This window comes from Suncus etruscus, chromosome 16 (genome assembly GCF_024139225.1).
Source record: "Suncus etruscus isolate mSunEtr1 chromosome 16, mSunEtr1.pri.cur, whole genome shotgun sequence".
In the NCBI taxonomy this organism is placed as follows: Eukaryota; Metazoa; Chordata; class Mammalia; order Eulipotyphla; family Soricidae; genus Suncus; species Suncus etruscus.
The window spans coordinates 35,729,156-35,744,636 of record NC_064863.1 but is presented as its reverse complement, the minus strand read 5'-3'; the positions used below and the strand labels follow the sequence as shown (position 1 = coordinate 35,744,636).

General features: G+C 38.5%; 1 protein-coding gene across 6 annotated transcripts in view; it reads right to left on the bottom strand.

Moving 5' to 3' along the window:
* Positions 1-10,398: 10,398 nt before the first annotated feature.
* LIMCH1 (LIM and calponin homology domains 1) overlaps positions 10,399-15,481 on the bottom strand; it is a 384,023-nt gene continuing 378,940 nt past the window's right edge. For all 6 annotated transcript variants that reach the window (XM_049790107.1, XM_049790108.1, XM_049790111.1 and 3 more), the window contains one exon: positions 10,399-13,273. In XM_049790107.1, the coding sequence (XP_049646064.1) occupies positions 13,248-13,273 (26 nt within the window). In that variant the 3' untranslated portion in view covers positions 10,399-13,247. The remainder of the gene's footprint in view (positions 13,274-15,481) is intronic.

Here is a 15,481-nt window from a genome sequence, read left to right as displayed (position 1 = left end):
GGAAACAAAATATATGACCAATGAGGGAGATTATACTGATGTATTATAGCTGTCAGGCTCAGACCTGGAAGGGTTGAGGGATTAACACCTAAGGGATCAGTGAGTTCAAAATCCCTATCCTGTAGTGTTTTAAAATAATACCAGTGCTGAAAAACCCGAAATTTCTTAGGCCAAGGGAATAATTCCCTTTCTAACTTCCCCAATTCTTAATATACCTTTGCAAAAAAAAAAAAAAAAATGGCAACACAAACCTTTTTATGTAGTTGCTGGTTGTTTCATTTTTTGGTCTTTTTCATTGTTGCTGGCTTTGTTTTTGTTTGTTTGTTTGTTTTGTTTTTTTGTTTGTTTTTTTTTGTATTTTTCTTATTATTGCTTCATTGTTTTTTGTTTGTTATTTTTTGTCTTGTTACCTTTTTCTTCTTTTTTCCCTTCCCTCTACTAAACTGATATCTATAATACCTAGAAGGACCTCTCCTAGCTTTGATTTTTTTCTTTCTTTCTTCTTTTGCATTTCCTTTTGCTATATCTCCAACAAAACCACATTGATTGAATCACCTTGTTCAGCCTCATAAATTAAGGGGGGGAAATGAAAGGTATCAGTTCCAGACACTAGCATGAACATTTAGTGGAAATAAAGTCAGCAAAGTCAACAACAAAAGAATCTATACCTAATCCACAGCAAGCTGTACAAGTGGGACCAGTTACACCCGTAGTCTGGGGGGTAAAGGAGGGAGATATGGGATTGCATACTAGGAACAGGGGTGGAGGGAGGACATCACTGGAGGTGGGAATGCCCTTGAATTATTGTCACTATGTACCTTAAATATTACTGTGAAATATTTGTAAAAAAATAAAATAATACAGTGCTGGATAGTGTGTTAGAGACAATGCTTATGGGCATTCTTGAGTAATTATTTTTAATATCTATTTCTTTTTTTTTTTTTTTTTTTTTTTTGGTTTTTGGGTCACACCCGGCAGTGCTCAGGGGTTATTCCTGGCTCCAGGCTCAGAAATTGCTCCTGGCAGGCACGGGGGACCATATGGGCACCGGGATTCGAACTGATGACCTCCTGCATGAAAGGTAAATGCTTTACCTCCATGCTATCTCTCCGGCCCTTTAATATCTATTTCTATTCTATTCATCACATTTTTCTTTTGCCTCCTCTCGCACACTTTGTCTCCCTTCCCTAGTTCTCTTGTTTCAGTTACCTTAGCTCTAGTCAGTATCCTCTGGCTTTATATTTTTTATCTATTCATGATTTTATATCATTATATTTTATACATAGGTGAAATAATCTAATTTTGTCTTTTTTTTAGACTTAATTTGATTCTCATAATCTATTTGCACTACTGTAAATGGCAAATTTTCATGTTCTTTATAGCTGAATTGTATCTCATTGCATCACCTATTTTTTATCTAATCATCCACTGACAGGTACTTAAATTTATTCCATATTTTAGGTCTTTCAAATAATACTGCAATAAATATCACTGATATTGCTATAACTTAGTGTTCTTGTTTTTGTATCTCTTAAATATAAACTCCAAATGGTAATTGCTGGACTAGATGATGATAACTCTATCTTTAGCTTCTTTTTTTTTTTTTGTGTGTTTTTTTGGGGTCACACCCGGCAGTGCTCAGGGGTTATTCCTGGCTTTACGCTCAGAAATCGCTCCTGGCAGGCACGAGGGACCATATGGGAGGCTGGGATTCGAACCGATGACCTCCTGCATGAAAGGCAAATGGCTTATCTACATGCTATCTCTCTGGCCCCTATCTTTAGCTTCTTGAGGAAGCATAATATTTTTCAAAATGTTCGCACCAGTTTACATTCCCACCAACTGCATGCTTCTTTGAAAATATTACTGAACTCTTTATAGTGCTAATACAATGGATTTGGTTCTGTTTTGAGATAGACTATTTAGATAGGTTCTCTATCGCTGAAGAGCAGATTCAGAGAAGCCATAGAAAGAAGAGATTTAAATGAGTATGTGTTTACCCTGAAACTTAGGGAAAAGATGGCCAGACCTGATGAGATCCTTTTTTTGAGTGGGCACTAACCCTGCCAGGCCCACAAGGAAGCAAGGCCACACCTATATCCATTTGATCTCATTGGACTGGACATAACCTTCTAGATTTTTGTTATGCCAGGGATTGAATACAGGGTCTCACACATGCAAGGCAAGTGTTCTATCACAGAGGCACTCACCCATCCCTTTGATTTCTTTTGTCTTTGGACATCATGTCAAAGGTAGCACTTTGTATGTGCATGTAACCTTTGATACCTTACTGCTTTATTCTATTGTAATTTCTTCTGAGATTTATTCTAGTGCATGTGTGCTTCATCATTTTTCACTGTTATCAACGTTGTTTTGTCCTTGAATATTTTTTTGGGGGGGCACATCCGGTGGTGCTCAGAGGTTGCTCCTGGCTCTGCACTCAGAACTCGCTCCTAGCGGGCATGGGGGACCATAAGGGATGCTGGCATTCGAACCAAGGCAAATGCCCTACCACTATTCTATCTCTTCAGCCTTGTCCTTGAATTCTTTCCTCCATTTTGGGTGGCGGAAACTCACATCTTTTCCAGAATCTTTTTTATCCCTTTTGCTTATTTACCATTATCTTGTAAAAAAAAAAAACTTAAGATGTTATGTATATTAACCATTTGTTGTATTTGTTGGTTATATTCTTCAAGTGTTTCATGAAACCTTTGCTTATCTGATCTTGATCAGGAAATAACCACAGTTTCAAAAACAGATAGGAGAATAAAGAAGTACAGGTTATATAACAATGTAACATTACTCAGCTATTATAAAAGATGAGGTTTGGCTTTTTACTACAAATCAGATGCAGCTTGGGGATGTTATGCTAAGTAAATTAAGTCAGGAGAGAGACAAATACTGGATGATCTTATTCACATAAAGAAACAAAGCAAGGGGCAGAGTCCAGTGGATTTAAACCCTGAAATTGTGTTAATAGAACTGAGACCTAGACAGCCAGTGGGTGCAGGGGTCGGTGGGAAAAATGAACATAAGGGAGAATGTGGACGGATATTAGCTCTATGGTGTATGTGTGGGCAATAGACTGAAAGCAAAAAACCTTTAATAGTAAAATTGTTAATAAGATCACAATAAAATTTTGAAAATAATTTACTTTAAAAATTTTAAGGGGGGAAATTTTTTTGAAAGAAACCCTACTATTATGTTCTTTAACACAGTTAAATCACAGTTCTCTCTTTTTCTATTTGATTTTATTTTTAAATGTTACACTTTATCTGGAATAAATTTTGTGAGGTGATGACATGAGTCAAATATCTCTTATTTAGTTTGTGATACATTTTATGCAAAAACATTTTTATATTTATTTGAGCTTGGAAGCCATAAACTTTTCTGTGTTAATAACAAATTGTTAATCAATTGCTGTCCAAGATACACACATTGTTTATTATCTCAGAGTAAGAGTCGAATAGTCACATTCCTTTGATCTCTTGCTCTTTAAACTTTCCTTGGATCATATCAGAATTGGCCTTTTTCATTTGTCTAATCAAATATTTCACTTATATGTTAGACTGTAATATCAATAAAGAAATAGCTAATCAGTGTTCTAAGTATTGGAAACAGGAAAGAATGACATTAGGAATAAGAGTCATGTTAGAAAACTTGATGATCAATATCATCACAACTTTTCTGGATTCAGGAGGAAGTGCAAAATCCTCCCAGATCACAACTTGGGGGTAGTCATGAAAGCTGTACCCTGAGATGTTAGTATAATATTTGACGTATGCTTGATAGGAGCTTCCCATGAGTCTACTTCACTTTCCAGCGGCGACCTTTCTAAGTTCACAGGGCCTGTTGGAATAATTTTGTTGGTGGTGCTTTTGGATCATATCTAGTGGTACCTAGGACTTACTCCTGGCTCTGTGCTCAGAGATCCTCATAGTAGGAGGACTTGGGGTACCATATAGGGTTCTTGGGATTGAATCTGGGCCAGCTACTTGGAAGATAAGTGCCCTACCCACTGTACTTTCTCTCCAGTCCTGAATAATTCTTCATCTTCTTGAAGTCCAATAAAGAAAAGAGGCTTTCATGAACAGTGTCATTATTCTTGCTGCAAAAGTGAAACTTTGATTAATGTACTACTGAATATGTTTATGTTAAGATACTACTATGGGGGGAGTCTAGCAGCAAGGGGTTCAGCAGGCCTGCACCATGCCAGAGGCCTTCTTAACCAGGCCTGGGGGGAGGTGCGGGACTTGGGTAATCCCAGTACCCCTCTACCGCCTTGCTCCAGATCTCCAGGGCTTCCTCAGGCCACATGCCCGGGCAAGCAAGTGAGTTGGGCCCCTTGGCGGAGCTTGAAGGTACCCTAGGCTTTCCCCCCTTATCCATTTGACTCCTTAGGGAGGGTCTGGGTGGGGCTCCGAACTTCTGGCCTCCAGCTTCTTGTCGCAGTCACTGGTAATCTCTTTCCAGTCTATATTTTCAGTATCGCGCGCACAAGATACATTAATAGTACTCACTATCATTGAATTATGTTTTTATGTATGCAGAATGTCCATTTTGTACTCTGCCCTTTTTGCACACCCCTACAAAAGATCATTTTTCTCTTTAACTTCCTTAACCCCTATCATCATTACTCCTCATTTACCCTTTCTAACTTAAGTACTGTAGAGTCCTAAGTCACAGACCAAAGTGGTGCCCTGGAGTTAACGCCCACCCAACTATTCCAGAAGGCATAAAAAGGACACGTATGTCCTTTCAACATTTTATGGGTGTTTTCTTTGATGGCTATAACTTTTGCTGAATATTTTCTTATACAGTGACGACCCCCCCTTTTTTATCTTCTCTTTGTGAACTGCTCAATATGGAATTTGGTGTGAAAGAATCCCTCAGTTTAATGCTTATGTTTGAACCAAGTCATGGGTATTGTTAGACGTGTTCTTATGCCCCCATATACTCAGATAACATCACATGGCTTTATTTCTTGTTTGCTTAGGCACACTAAAACGGGAAAATACTATACATACCAATAAGTTCTTATCTAATAGAGATGGGAACACACAAATCTTGTAGTGCAATGGGACCTTACACCCTGAACATTCACATAAAGACCTGGCACAGGCCTCAGAAGAATGGGCATTCTCCATTCACCCCTGATCTAGAGAAGACATCTACAAAACATCCAAGGTTGTCTATAACATCACCTGGAGGCAATTCTCTACCAGGGAAGACCCTACAGCTGCTCTGACATCAATCTACTCAAAAGAAACTTCCCTTAACACTGAGAAGACTTAACAAGAACAATGACCTGCTTACTGGACAGGGATTGCTGTATTGCCCCTTAATTGTGAGGTGAAACTACTCCACACCAGCCTGACTTCAATGTAGGATGTGCAGATTCCAGGATCTTTAATACAGAAACCTGATGCCAACAATAGGACTGCGTGAAAAATAAAACTGTATTGGCACTACAGACAATGACTTGGATTGAATAAACCAGTTTGCCTGGAGCCTAGAGTTGGTCTTATGCCAGGAAACTTCAGGGGTAGTGGTCTCCTTGTATTTAGACCAAGGCTATTCCTTTCTATGACCCCCATATTTTGGTGGGCCTATGCAAACAATATTTGCCACTCTAACACCGTTTTTACTGTGCCCTTTTGACTAACCCTTAAAAAAAAACCTCTTAAACTTTTGATGTTAAATTAAACTAATATGTATGTGAATGAATATATAAAAATACTATGCCTTCAAAGTTAAGGAGTCACATAAATCTCATGGCTTTAGGTTGCTTTGTGTACTGCTAAGAAATGTTATAATGTACTACAATTTGAGGACTTGTGGACAAAGTAATTGTATATAGGTTCTGCCTTATTTTTCTTAATGTCTTTTTGACTGTAAGTTCAATATTTAGGCGTCAGCAAGGGTATTTCTTCTGAGAACTCTGTTTATGGGCGATTGTTCTTTCACTGTAAATTTACCTTGTCCTCTTTGCATCATTGTTCTTATAATTAAAAATAAAAAATTAAAAAAAGATACTTCTATGGGGGTGGAGAGATAGCATGGAGGTAAAGCATTTGCCTTGCATGCAGAAGGACAGTGGTTCGAATCCTGGCATCCCATATGGTCCCCCATGCCTGCCAGGGCGATTTCTTTGTGTAGAGCCAGGAGTAACCCTTGAGTGTTGCTGGGTGTGACCCAAAAACCAAAAATAAATAACTTCTTTAAAATAAAAAGATACTACTATGATATATGAGTAAATGCTGGGCACCTTAGGTAATTTTTGCCCATTAGAGTGATCAGAAATAAACCATTTCTTGGGGATAGAGAAAATATAACCCAATTGGATCACTGGCATAACACAACTTCCCATAATCCCCCACACCCCTTAATTCTCAATCCTGGTGGCCTTAGGGTTCCAAAGGCCCTAGTCCTGTAAGCCAATTAGACAATTATTCCTGTTAGCCTCTAGACTCCCTGAATACTACTGAAGAGTCTCTACCCAGACAATAAAAGAAAGAAATCCACTTTTTGCTCAATTGTTGAGAAAGTGGAGGTTCATCTATGGGCAGAAATTAGACTGGACAAAGGTGTTAACTCTCAGGCAGGGTTGGTCTTTCCTAACTATGGATGGAAGATGGTGGAGTGGGAGAGATCAGTGGGGATCAGAGCAAGTGATTGGCCTCCAGAGTAGCTTCTTAGCCTCCCACCTAGTGACTCTCTAGTGTCCTGTGACAAGAACAAAGAACACGTTGCTTGTCTTTTCTTGATATAAAAAAAGATAAAATAATCTGGGTTCAGCCCCGGGATCCCATATGGTCTCTAAGCTTGCCAGGTGTGATTCTGAGGGCAGAGTCAGGATTAAGTCCTGGGCATCACCAGGTATATCCTAAAAACAAGAACAACAGAACAACTACTAAATCCAATCCCAAAGATGAAAGCGGAATACCAAGTCCTTTCATTTTTTTTTTTAGTAAGTGTAAATTGAAAAAAAAAAGTCTAAACTCTGGGTGCAGAGAACATTCTTCCCAAGGCTAGTTATGATCAGGGTTACTTCCTTGCTTTCATATGCTGTTCCAGACATGAAAGACAGGCAAGTTGTATAGGAAGTTAACCTCATTGCCCTTGACTGGGAACAGTCAGGGAGACACACAATTATGTAAAATCTTACCATCTACCAGAATAAGTCACTTACCCTTCTTTGACCTTCACTTTTCATCAATAAAATGGGAAGGCATGCATCATTATTCTTACGTGACAAAAATGTTATTTGATAGCTAAAATAATGCTTGCAAAAGTGCATTGATCAAGAAATGTTAGAGGGATTTAGGAAAAATTATTCTTTGTTTATTGGCAGGTTTTTCTGTTCTTCTGAGTCACTGAGAAGCAAGAATATTCAAAGGAAAAGACTGACTTGGCAAAAACAATGAGTATGGGTTCATAAAATAGCTATCATTGATGACATATTGTGCACAAGTAATCTATGCAAAAGTGTTATGAATTTGAGCAATGCCACTTGCTGATTAATGGTTCCATCAGCTTTTTTCTCTACATGATCCATGGCACTCTGCAAAGCAAACATTTTGCATGGCCATTTCATGATATATTTGTCAAATAAAAAGACCGACAGCAGAGCCAGTTAATAGTAGCTGGTAAAAGAACAAAGAGGATTTAGCTGTGAGCAGCAAACTTATGTTCTATAAATGAAATTGGGCTTATAGATCTAGTGGGTGAAATTTCAGTTTTGCTTGGTTCTATGTTCAGAAAATATTTGAAATTGAGAACATTAACAAATCTTACATTAAAAACATTTCTCAACATTTATAAAAACATTTTATATGAGGCAGTTGAGAAGGTGGTTGCCTACTTCTTTAGATGAACTATGTTCACTTCTCCATTGAACACACTACTCTCTGACCATTATTTCTGGCTCTATTTTTTTTTTTTTTTTTTTTGGTTTTTGGGCCACACCCGGTGGTGCTCAGGGGTTACTCCTGGCTGTCTGCTCAGAAATAACTCCTGGCAGGCATAGGGGACCATATAGGACACTGGGATTCGAACCAACCACCTTAGGTCCTGGACCGGCTGCTTGCAAGGCAAACACCACTGTGCTATCTCTCCGGGCCCCTATTTTTTTTATTTTTATCCTTATAGCCATTTGAGTTTTCATCCTTTTATTTAGATAATGCCAAAGGATAAAAATGCTTCCTTTTGGTTCCTTCTTCTAGAGTAGGAGTAGAGTAGGTCTAGAGAAGGTCTAGAAAGGAATTCTTAGGTCTAGAAATATAATGCAAAAAACGCTAGATGAAAATGTATGAGACTATACGTTTTTCCAATAATAAAGAATAACTGTTTTGTTTTGAAATGTATTTTAGCTGAATAGCCTCATTAAATAACAAGTTATACACTTAGGACATTGCTTAATTTTGTAGAAAGAAGCCAAAAAACATAGGGTCTGGAGATAAAGCTCAGGAGTGAAGTTCAGGCTTGCATGCCTGAGGTCCTGGGTTCATGAGCACCACCAAAATGAAAGGAAAATAAAACAAAGACAGAAAGCAACTTGTAATGACAATTTAGAAAAGTGACTCTTAAAGGGATAGAAGTTTTAAGAGGCTTGCTATATGCCACTACTTACAAATTGGGGACAAAATATTTTACGTTATGAAATCAGTTTGTATCTTGGGCTGGAGAGACAGTACAGGGCTTAACGTGTTTGCACAAAGATGACCCCCAATTAAAACCTTGGCAGTGCATATGATCTCCCAGTCATGGCAGCAGTGATACTTGAGCACAGAGCCAGGAGTATGCCCTGAAAACCACTAGATTTGGACCAATCTGCTCTGCTTCCCCTGTCCCCAGTAGATTAGTTTGTGTCTTTCACCATTCCATGATAAATTGTTCATGTCCACTTTGAAATAAAATATCATTATTGTTATTAATATTATAGAATTCATAAAAAATCTTACTCCTTAACAAACTCAGTGTTAAACCCCTAACCCAAACCCGAAAACCTACCCTAACTCTAACCCTCTTAGCATCATCACCCTGTGCTCTCCAGCCCTGAAGAGTGGCACATGTGCCAGGCCTGCTGGGCTGGGTACCTAGGCACTTCCTTCAAACCTCACCAACCCCTTACCCTGAGGGATTCCTTCCATCCTGTGTGACCTCCTCTGTAAGTTCCTTCCACAACTCTGAAAGGGACACTTCAGGGGATTTGTGATGCTTTCATCAGCACTCTCTCTAATCCCAAACCTTCTGAAAAGGGCTTGAAGCACTCTTGTATTCTCAGCATCCTGGATGGAGCTGGGTGCAATGCAGCTCTCAGGGAATCTCACTGGTAATTAGTAGCAAGGCCTTTTAGGTTTCTAAGGTCTTTATTGCCTTGTGATCTAGTTCATCAGAGCCAGTCTACAGGCTTTAATAGCCTGCACAGAGCAGAGATGCACACCATGAACTTTGGTAAGCTTCCAAGATTTATTAAAACCTCTGGCCCTCCTTTCAAGGGAAAAGCTCTGTCTTTTACTGGAGGTAAAAGGAACTAAAGAAGGGGCTGGAGAGACAGCTTGGAGGTAGGGCATTTGCATTGCATGCAGAAGGACGGTGATTTGAATTCCTGCATCCCATATGGTCCCCCGAGCCTGCCAGGAGAGATTTCTGAGAGTGGAGCCAGGAGTAACCCAAGTGCTGCCAGGTGTGACCCAAAAACCAAAAAAAAAAAAAAAAGGAACTAAAGAAGAGACTTATGTATATTAGACAGTTAGCACAAATACCCTGGTTCAATGTCCAAGAAGGCCCTGGGAAAGCTGACTGGATTGCTGTGTGCCATGAGAAGGAACACTAAGGCAGAGACCATGGGAAAAAACGTAAACAAGTTTGGTTGGATTCTCTACCAGTCGGTGCTGCACACTTCCCCTCTTCAGGGTATTTCGACTACTGGCATCTGCATAACTTCTTCTGTGGTTGCTGGTGTCTCAGCTTCAAGAGTTTGGTTTCTGCCATAAAAGGCAATTCCTCAGTGATGCCTATGACCAGCAGGCAATTTTGATCTGCTTTAAGCAGTTGATCTCAACCAGGCCCCCACATATATAAGCAAATATACATCAGCATCATCCTCTATTAAACCCTGAGAAAGCTACAAGGGAAATCTGGATTCTTTCTTTTCCAAGTAAGAAAATGAATCTCTACTGTTTGTCAAAGATGAATCAATGGAGGTGCCAGAGGCATAGTATAGGTGATAAGGTGCTTGCCTTGCCTGCTGCCAACTCTGATTCAAAATCCCTAGCACTGCATATGTTCTCCTGTGCCGGGGGTCACTCCTGAGCACAGAGCCAGGAATTTCTAGCTTCTGAACTGACCCAACCAATAGCACCGCTCCCCAAGAAGAACCAATGGAGTGCAGAATTGATTTGAGTATTTTATTTATAAATGTACATGGACTATAAAAGCTGTTGCATTTTAGACAACTTTTTATTTTTTGCTATTTTTTCCAGAGGCATTTTAGAATAAATATTTAAAATGAAGGTTAGTGTAATGGATGTCGAAGATTGGTCCACCCAGACCATAGCTTCTTTTGAGTGGACTTTCAAACGAGGTGAATCGTTTCAGTTCATTAGGTCTTACACCATATATAGATAACTCTAACGTGGTTGCATTAATAGCTACATAGAAAGAAGGAAATATCATGAGAATTGGCTAGTGGACACCAAATAAGCTCCGCCATCCCTTTTTACTCTTAAGGGAAGGAACTAGAGCTTTTGAAGAATAAGAAAAAGAAAAATCTGATCTATTTCACCAGGAACCATAAATCACTCACTTGCCTCATCTGTTTTTTAAGCAAACACATTTACATTGTAGTGCAACAGAGTGGAACTTTTTTTTTTCCTGGGATCTCAAAGATTATTTGAAAAGAAATAGATCATACTCATTATGCTGCATTGGAAAAAACAAGATCTTGTCTGCCTGGTCTGCCATGTAACAGACTGCAAATGAAATATAAATCAAATATAAATAGAAACAGTTGGCAATTAGAATTTAGAAAATGTTGGAGAGGACTCTGTGCTGGTGACTATTGTTCATTATGGGAAAGCACATTTCGCAGTTGGAGAATGGGGCTTTATTTTTCTTGACTCGATTCTCGTTTCAATATAAGTACAATGAGTCTCACTAAGAATAATGTATAAATGGATTTGTGAAGCCAGAAAGAATGTGCAATATTCATATAATCCCTACAGAACAGCTGGGGTTCCACATGTAAAAAGTCTTCTATAAAAACGGTTATGAATGACCATATTGTACATGTTTTGTGCATCATTTATGGTAAAGTACTCTGCCACTACCATGCAAAGTGTAAACATCCACATTATCAAAATATTTAATAAAACATGCAGGTGGGTAATCAAAATATTGGGCTTAATCTGTACATTTTCAAAACTTTTTTTTTTCTGTTTTAAGTGTTTTCTATTTCTCTCTTTTTCTTCCCCCTACCCTTGCAAAACAGCAGACAACTCCATGAAAAGTCCTGAAAGCTCGGGAGTGACTTTCTCTCTCGTCCATGTGCTGTGACCACAATTCTTTGCTGGCAATGCACAATGCTTTCTTTTTCTAAGGCACAATTTTTAATGAAATGGTGTGTGTATTTCAATTTAATACCAGCTCATCTCAATGACAGAGGGGTCAAAATACCTCCAGCAGCTGAGGAACTTTCTGCACTTACATGGAACCTGCATGCAGAGAACAGTCTAGCATGTCAATAAATATTTGCTAGCCAGACTCAAGGAGACACAGAAAAAAGAAATTATTGCTTACATAACAGGAAAAAAATCCAAGCTAGCTACTCTATCTCCTTTTTGTGACTACTTTAACCTATACTGAGAATATCCATAGTCTACATTCACAAAATGTCATCTTCACTTCTTTGCCATTGTTTTAAGGCAGAATAAATAGTTCCCAGATCGAGTCTTTGAGAAAGCAACCAGGAGAGCTAAAGTTGATGCTTTTTCTTCTTTAAGCAACTTGATTCCATTCTTGGACAGCTAAAATTCATCACCCAGGGTACAAGCTCTCTGCAAGAGTTTCCGTATAATCTTTTGCAGGAGGAGGTCCAGGGTCTTGTAGATGAAGGAGGATGAAGGAGAGAGCATACATCCTTTTGAGTGGGCAGGACACTGTGGACTCTGCAGACTATTGCTGATCACACACCACTGACTTGTTAAATCATATGTCAGTTGGCTTCTATTAGGATGGACTTAAATGTATTTCTTGACACACCTGTGCTTCAGGCCCTCAAGGAGAAGTTACAGGCCAAGGTGGGTGGTGCTCCTTCCTTGCTTGATAAACTTATCTTCCACAAGTGCTTCCATATTAAGTCTCTTAATTGAATTGCATGCTGGAAGAAAAGCAAGCAGCAAAGGCCTTGTGGCTATCAACTGACCCACCACTCTTCTGTAGATTAAACTTCCTCATAGATTTGGATAATAACTTTGGAAATGATGATTGAAAAAGGTTTCCCTGGTTTCATTCTACCCTTGAGCAATGTCCCAGAGTGTAAGCGTACCCAATATTGCAAGGTTTTCTTTATTTGTGGGCCCAGCCTATATGAACGACATACCTTCCAAAGTACACAAAATTGAATACTAACAGTGCAATAGTTTATTGGGCAGATGTCAAGCCCCAAAGGTAAGTAAAGCAAAAGTCTCTATTATCAGACGACTGGCATCTTTGCATTAAAAAGCAAGCTAAAGCTCAGAGATAGAGGATGTGACTTACAGTTTCTGAAATGGATTACATGTATGCGCCTGTCTTAGAAGACCCCCATGTCTCAATTGGCATGTCTTGCATTTTCTGCAGCTCAATTATGTAAACATAAAAGTGTTTAATTTCTAGAAATGCTTAAACACAAAAGGTTTATTGCATCAATTAACTCATGAATTCCCAAAGAAGAGAATAACACATTTTAAACCATAAGCCTGTTTCTTTTGAACTATTCTGGATCGTTACCATTCAATATTCTTTTGTATATTGTGTAGAAATGTCAAAAACAAAACAAAACAAAAAATACCCTTACACACGAAAATTTTATCAGGAAAAAAACACTAACACTGTCATATAAAATAAGAGATACCATCTTTTAGAGTAGCCTTTTCAGAAATAAGATAATAGCTGAGAAGACCCTGAATTTAGGATTTTGTTAAAGGATTGGCAGGGACACTCTCAGGAAGAACTGGTGAGGGTGTTGGAAACTTGAAACCACATCACAACATGGTGGGTTGGCCAGCACCTGTGACAAAGAAAACAGCAATATTTAGTGAAAAGGGGCAATGCTTCTAGCTTCAGGTGTTAGTCACTACATATCCCAAATGAACACTGATAGCTGACCAAGCCCCTCCACATCCCCCCAATCAGTAAGAGTCTTGTTTCATCTGGCTTCCTTCCTTCCTTCCTTCCTTCCTTCCTTCCTTCCTTCCTTCCTTCCTTCCTTCCTTCCTTCCTTCCTTCCTTCCTTCCTTCCTTCCTTCCTTCCTTCCTTCCTTCCTTCCTTCCTTCTTCCCTTCCTTCCTTCCTTCCTTCTTCCCTCCCTCCCTCTGTTTATTTACTGATAATTCAGGTCTACTAATGCTAAATCATGGAAAAACGTTTCGGATAAGCAATGACCTTAAAAAAAAAAAACACCTTTAAAGGAGCCAGGAAGAAGATATTATATATATATGCACAAGGCCCAGAGTTTAGTTCCTGGCACTACCTGGATCCTACCTGCTCCCTGACAAGCACCTCTGATGTAGCCCTGGAGGACCCTCCACCCCTTTCCAGAGCTTTGAGTAGCACTGAATTCCCAAGTCCTACTCTGAACCATCTGGTCTGGTTGGGGTTTTTTTGCCTTCCTTGAGCACTGCTGGGGAGAGTCCCCAAAATACTTTAGTGGTGAATTCAAAGTAGTCTCTATACAAGTTGATCCTTTTGTTTTTGTTTTTGTTTTTTTTGGGGGGGGCCACACCTGGTGATCCTTAGGGGTTACTCCTGGCTATGCACTCAGAAATCACTCCTGTCTTGGGGGGAACCATATGGGATTCTGGAGGATTGAATGGTGATCCGTCCTAGGTCAGCGCATGAAAGGCAAATGCCCTACCACTTGTGCCACCGTTCTGACCCCTCAGGTTGTTTCTATGCAAACCTAAAGCCATCTCTGTTATATAGCAGTGTAACTTTAACACCAAAATGCCACTGGACTTGAAATTCAAATCAGACAGGGAAGGATTTCCCTCCCCCATTCCCTGAAAGCATCTTTTATTTTTCTAGCAACCATATCTAAGAAGGTTCATTTGGGTCCCATGTTTCCTTCACCAAGTTCCTTTTTCTTGTAAGACACTAGAGTTGTGTGGTGAGGCCATTGTAACATTGAAAAAAAAAAAAAGTCTCCTGGGATTTTGTGCTAAACGAATTTGCAAGAGTGAACGATGAAACAGACATAAAGACAGTCATCCAACACCCAAGCACAAATGGCACAAGTTAAACACACAATGGCTTGATTTGTGACAAGTAATTTGTTTTGCACTTCCATCCTCATTTACATATGAACTTAAAACTGTTTACATTGCTCTTAGGAATTGCATTTTAATATGCTGGTATGCTATTTTCCCCCTTTCAAGTGAAAAACTGCATTTAAATGTACCTAGTTACTTAAATAGGATTATATATTCAGGTTTTATTATTCCAAAATGAAATTATTTTGTTTCAGTTAGAATGCCTATGATGTAAACCCCACACATCTATCCATCTCCCTTCTCCGCTCAAGTCAAAATCAAATTAAAAAAAGAAAGAAAAATGATTTTTAGCTATTTCTTTCTATTGTGATTCTTTTATTGTAGCTGTTGTATATTTAACCAAATTCAAGTGTATTTATAATACTTTAGCCAAGCATTATCTCTTCCACTGATTCATTCCTAAACTTATTTTTTTCTGTGACATCAAGAAAATAAATTCAGATGTGTTGGTCATTTTTCAGGTCATGTGCTAAATTAAAGTTTAGCTAAAACAATATTAAAATTTATCTGAAAAATAAAAATTAAAGAATAGAAAAAATTTGGAAAAATAATTGAAAGTGGGTATTATTGCTCAATATTAAACATATTATGAAGTTATAATAGTTAAAATGTTCACTACCATAAAATAAATAGGTTAATAAAGCATAATGAAATATTCAGAATAGACCCACTGTATATGGGAGCTGATGTTGAAAGAAAAAGATTGTTTATTAATATCATACAATTGGCTTATGGGGGAATAATAAAATTAGATATCTAATTTCTCTCACTCAAAATGTATTCCTGATGATTATGTATCACCATTGAAATATAAAACAAAAATGTAAAAAAAATCTAAGTTGAGTATATTTATATCCTTGGAGAAGTGAGTTTTATTTATACCTTGAGAGTAGAGTTTTCTTAAGCAAGGTAAAAAACCCAAGAATACAAAAAAGGAGGGTGGAGAT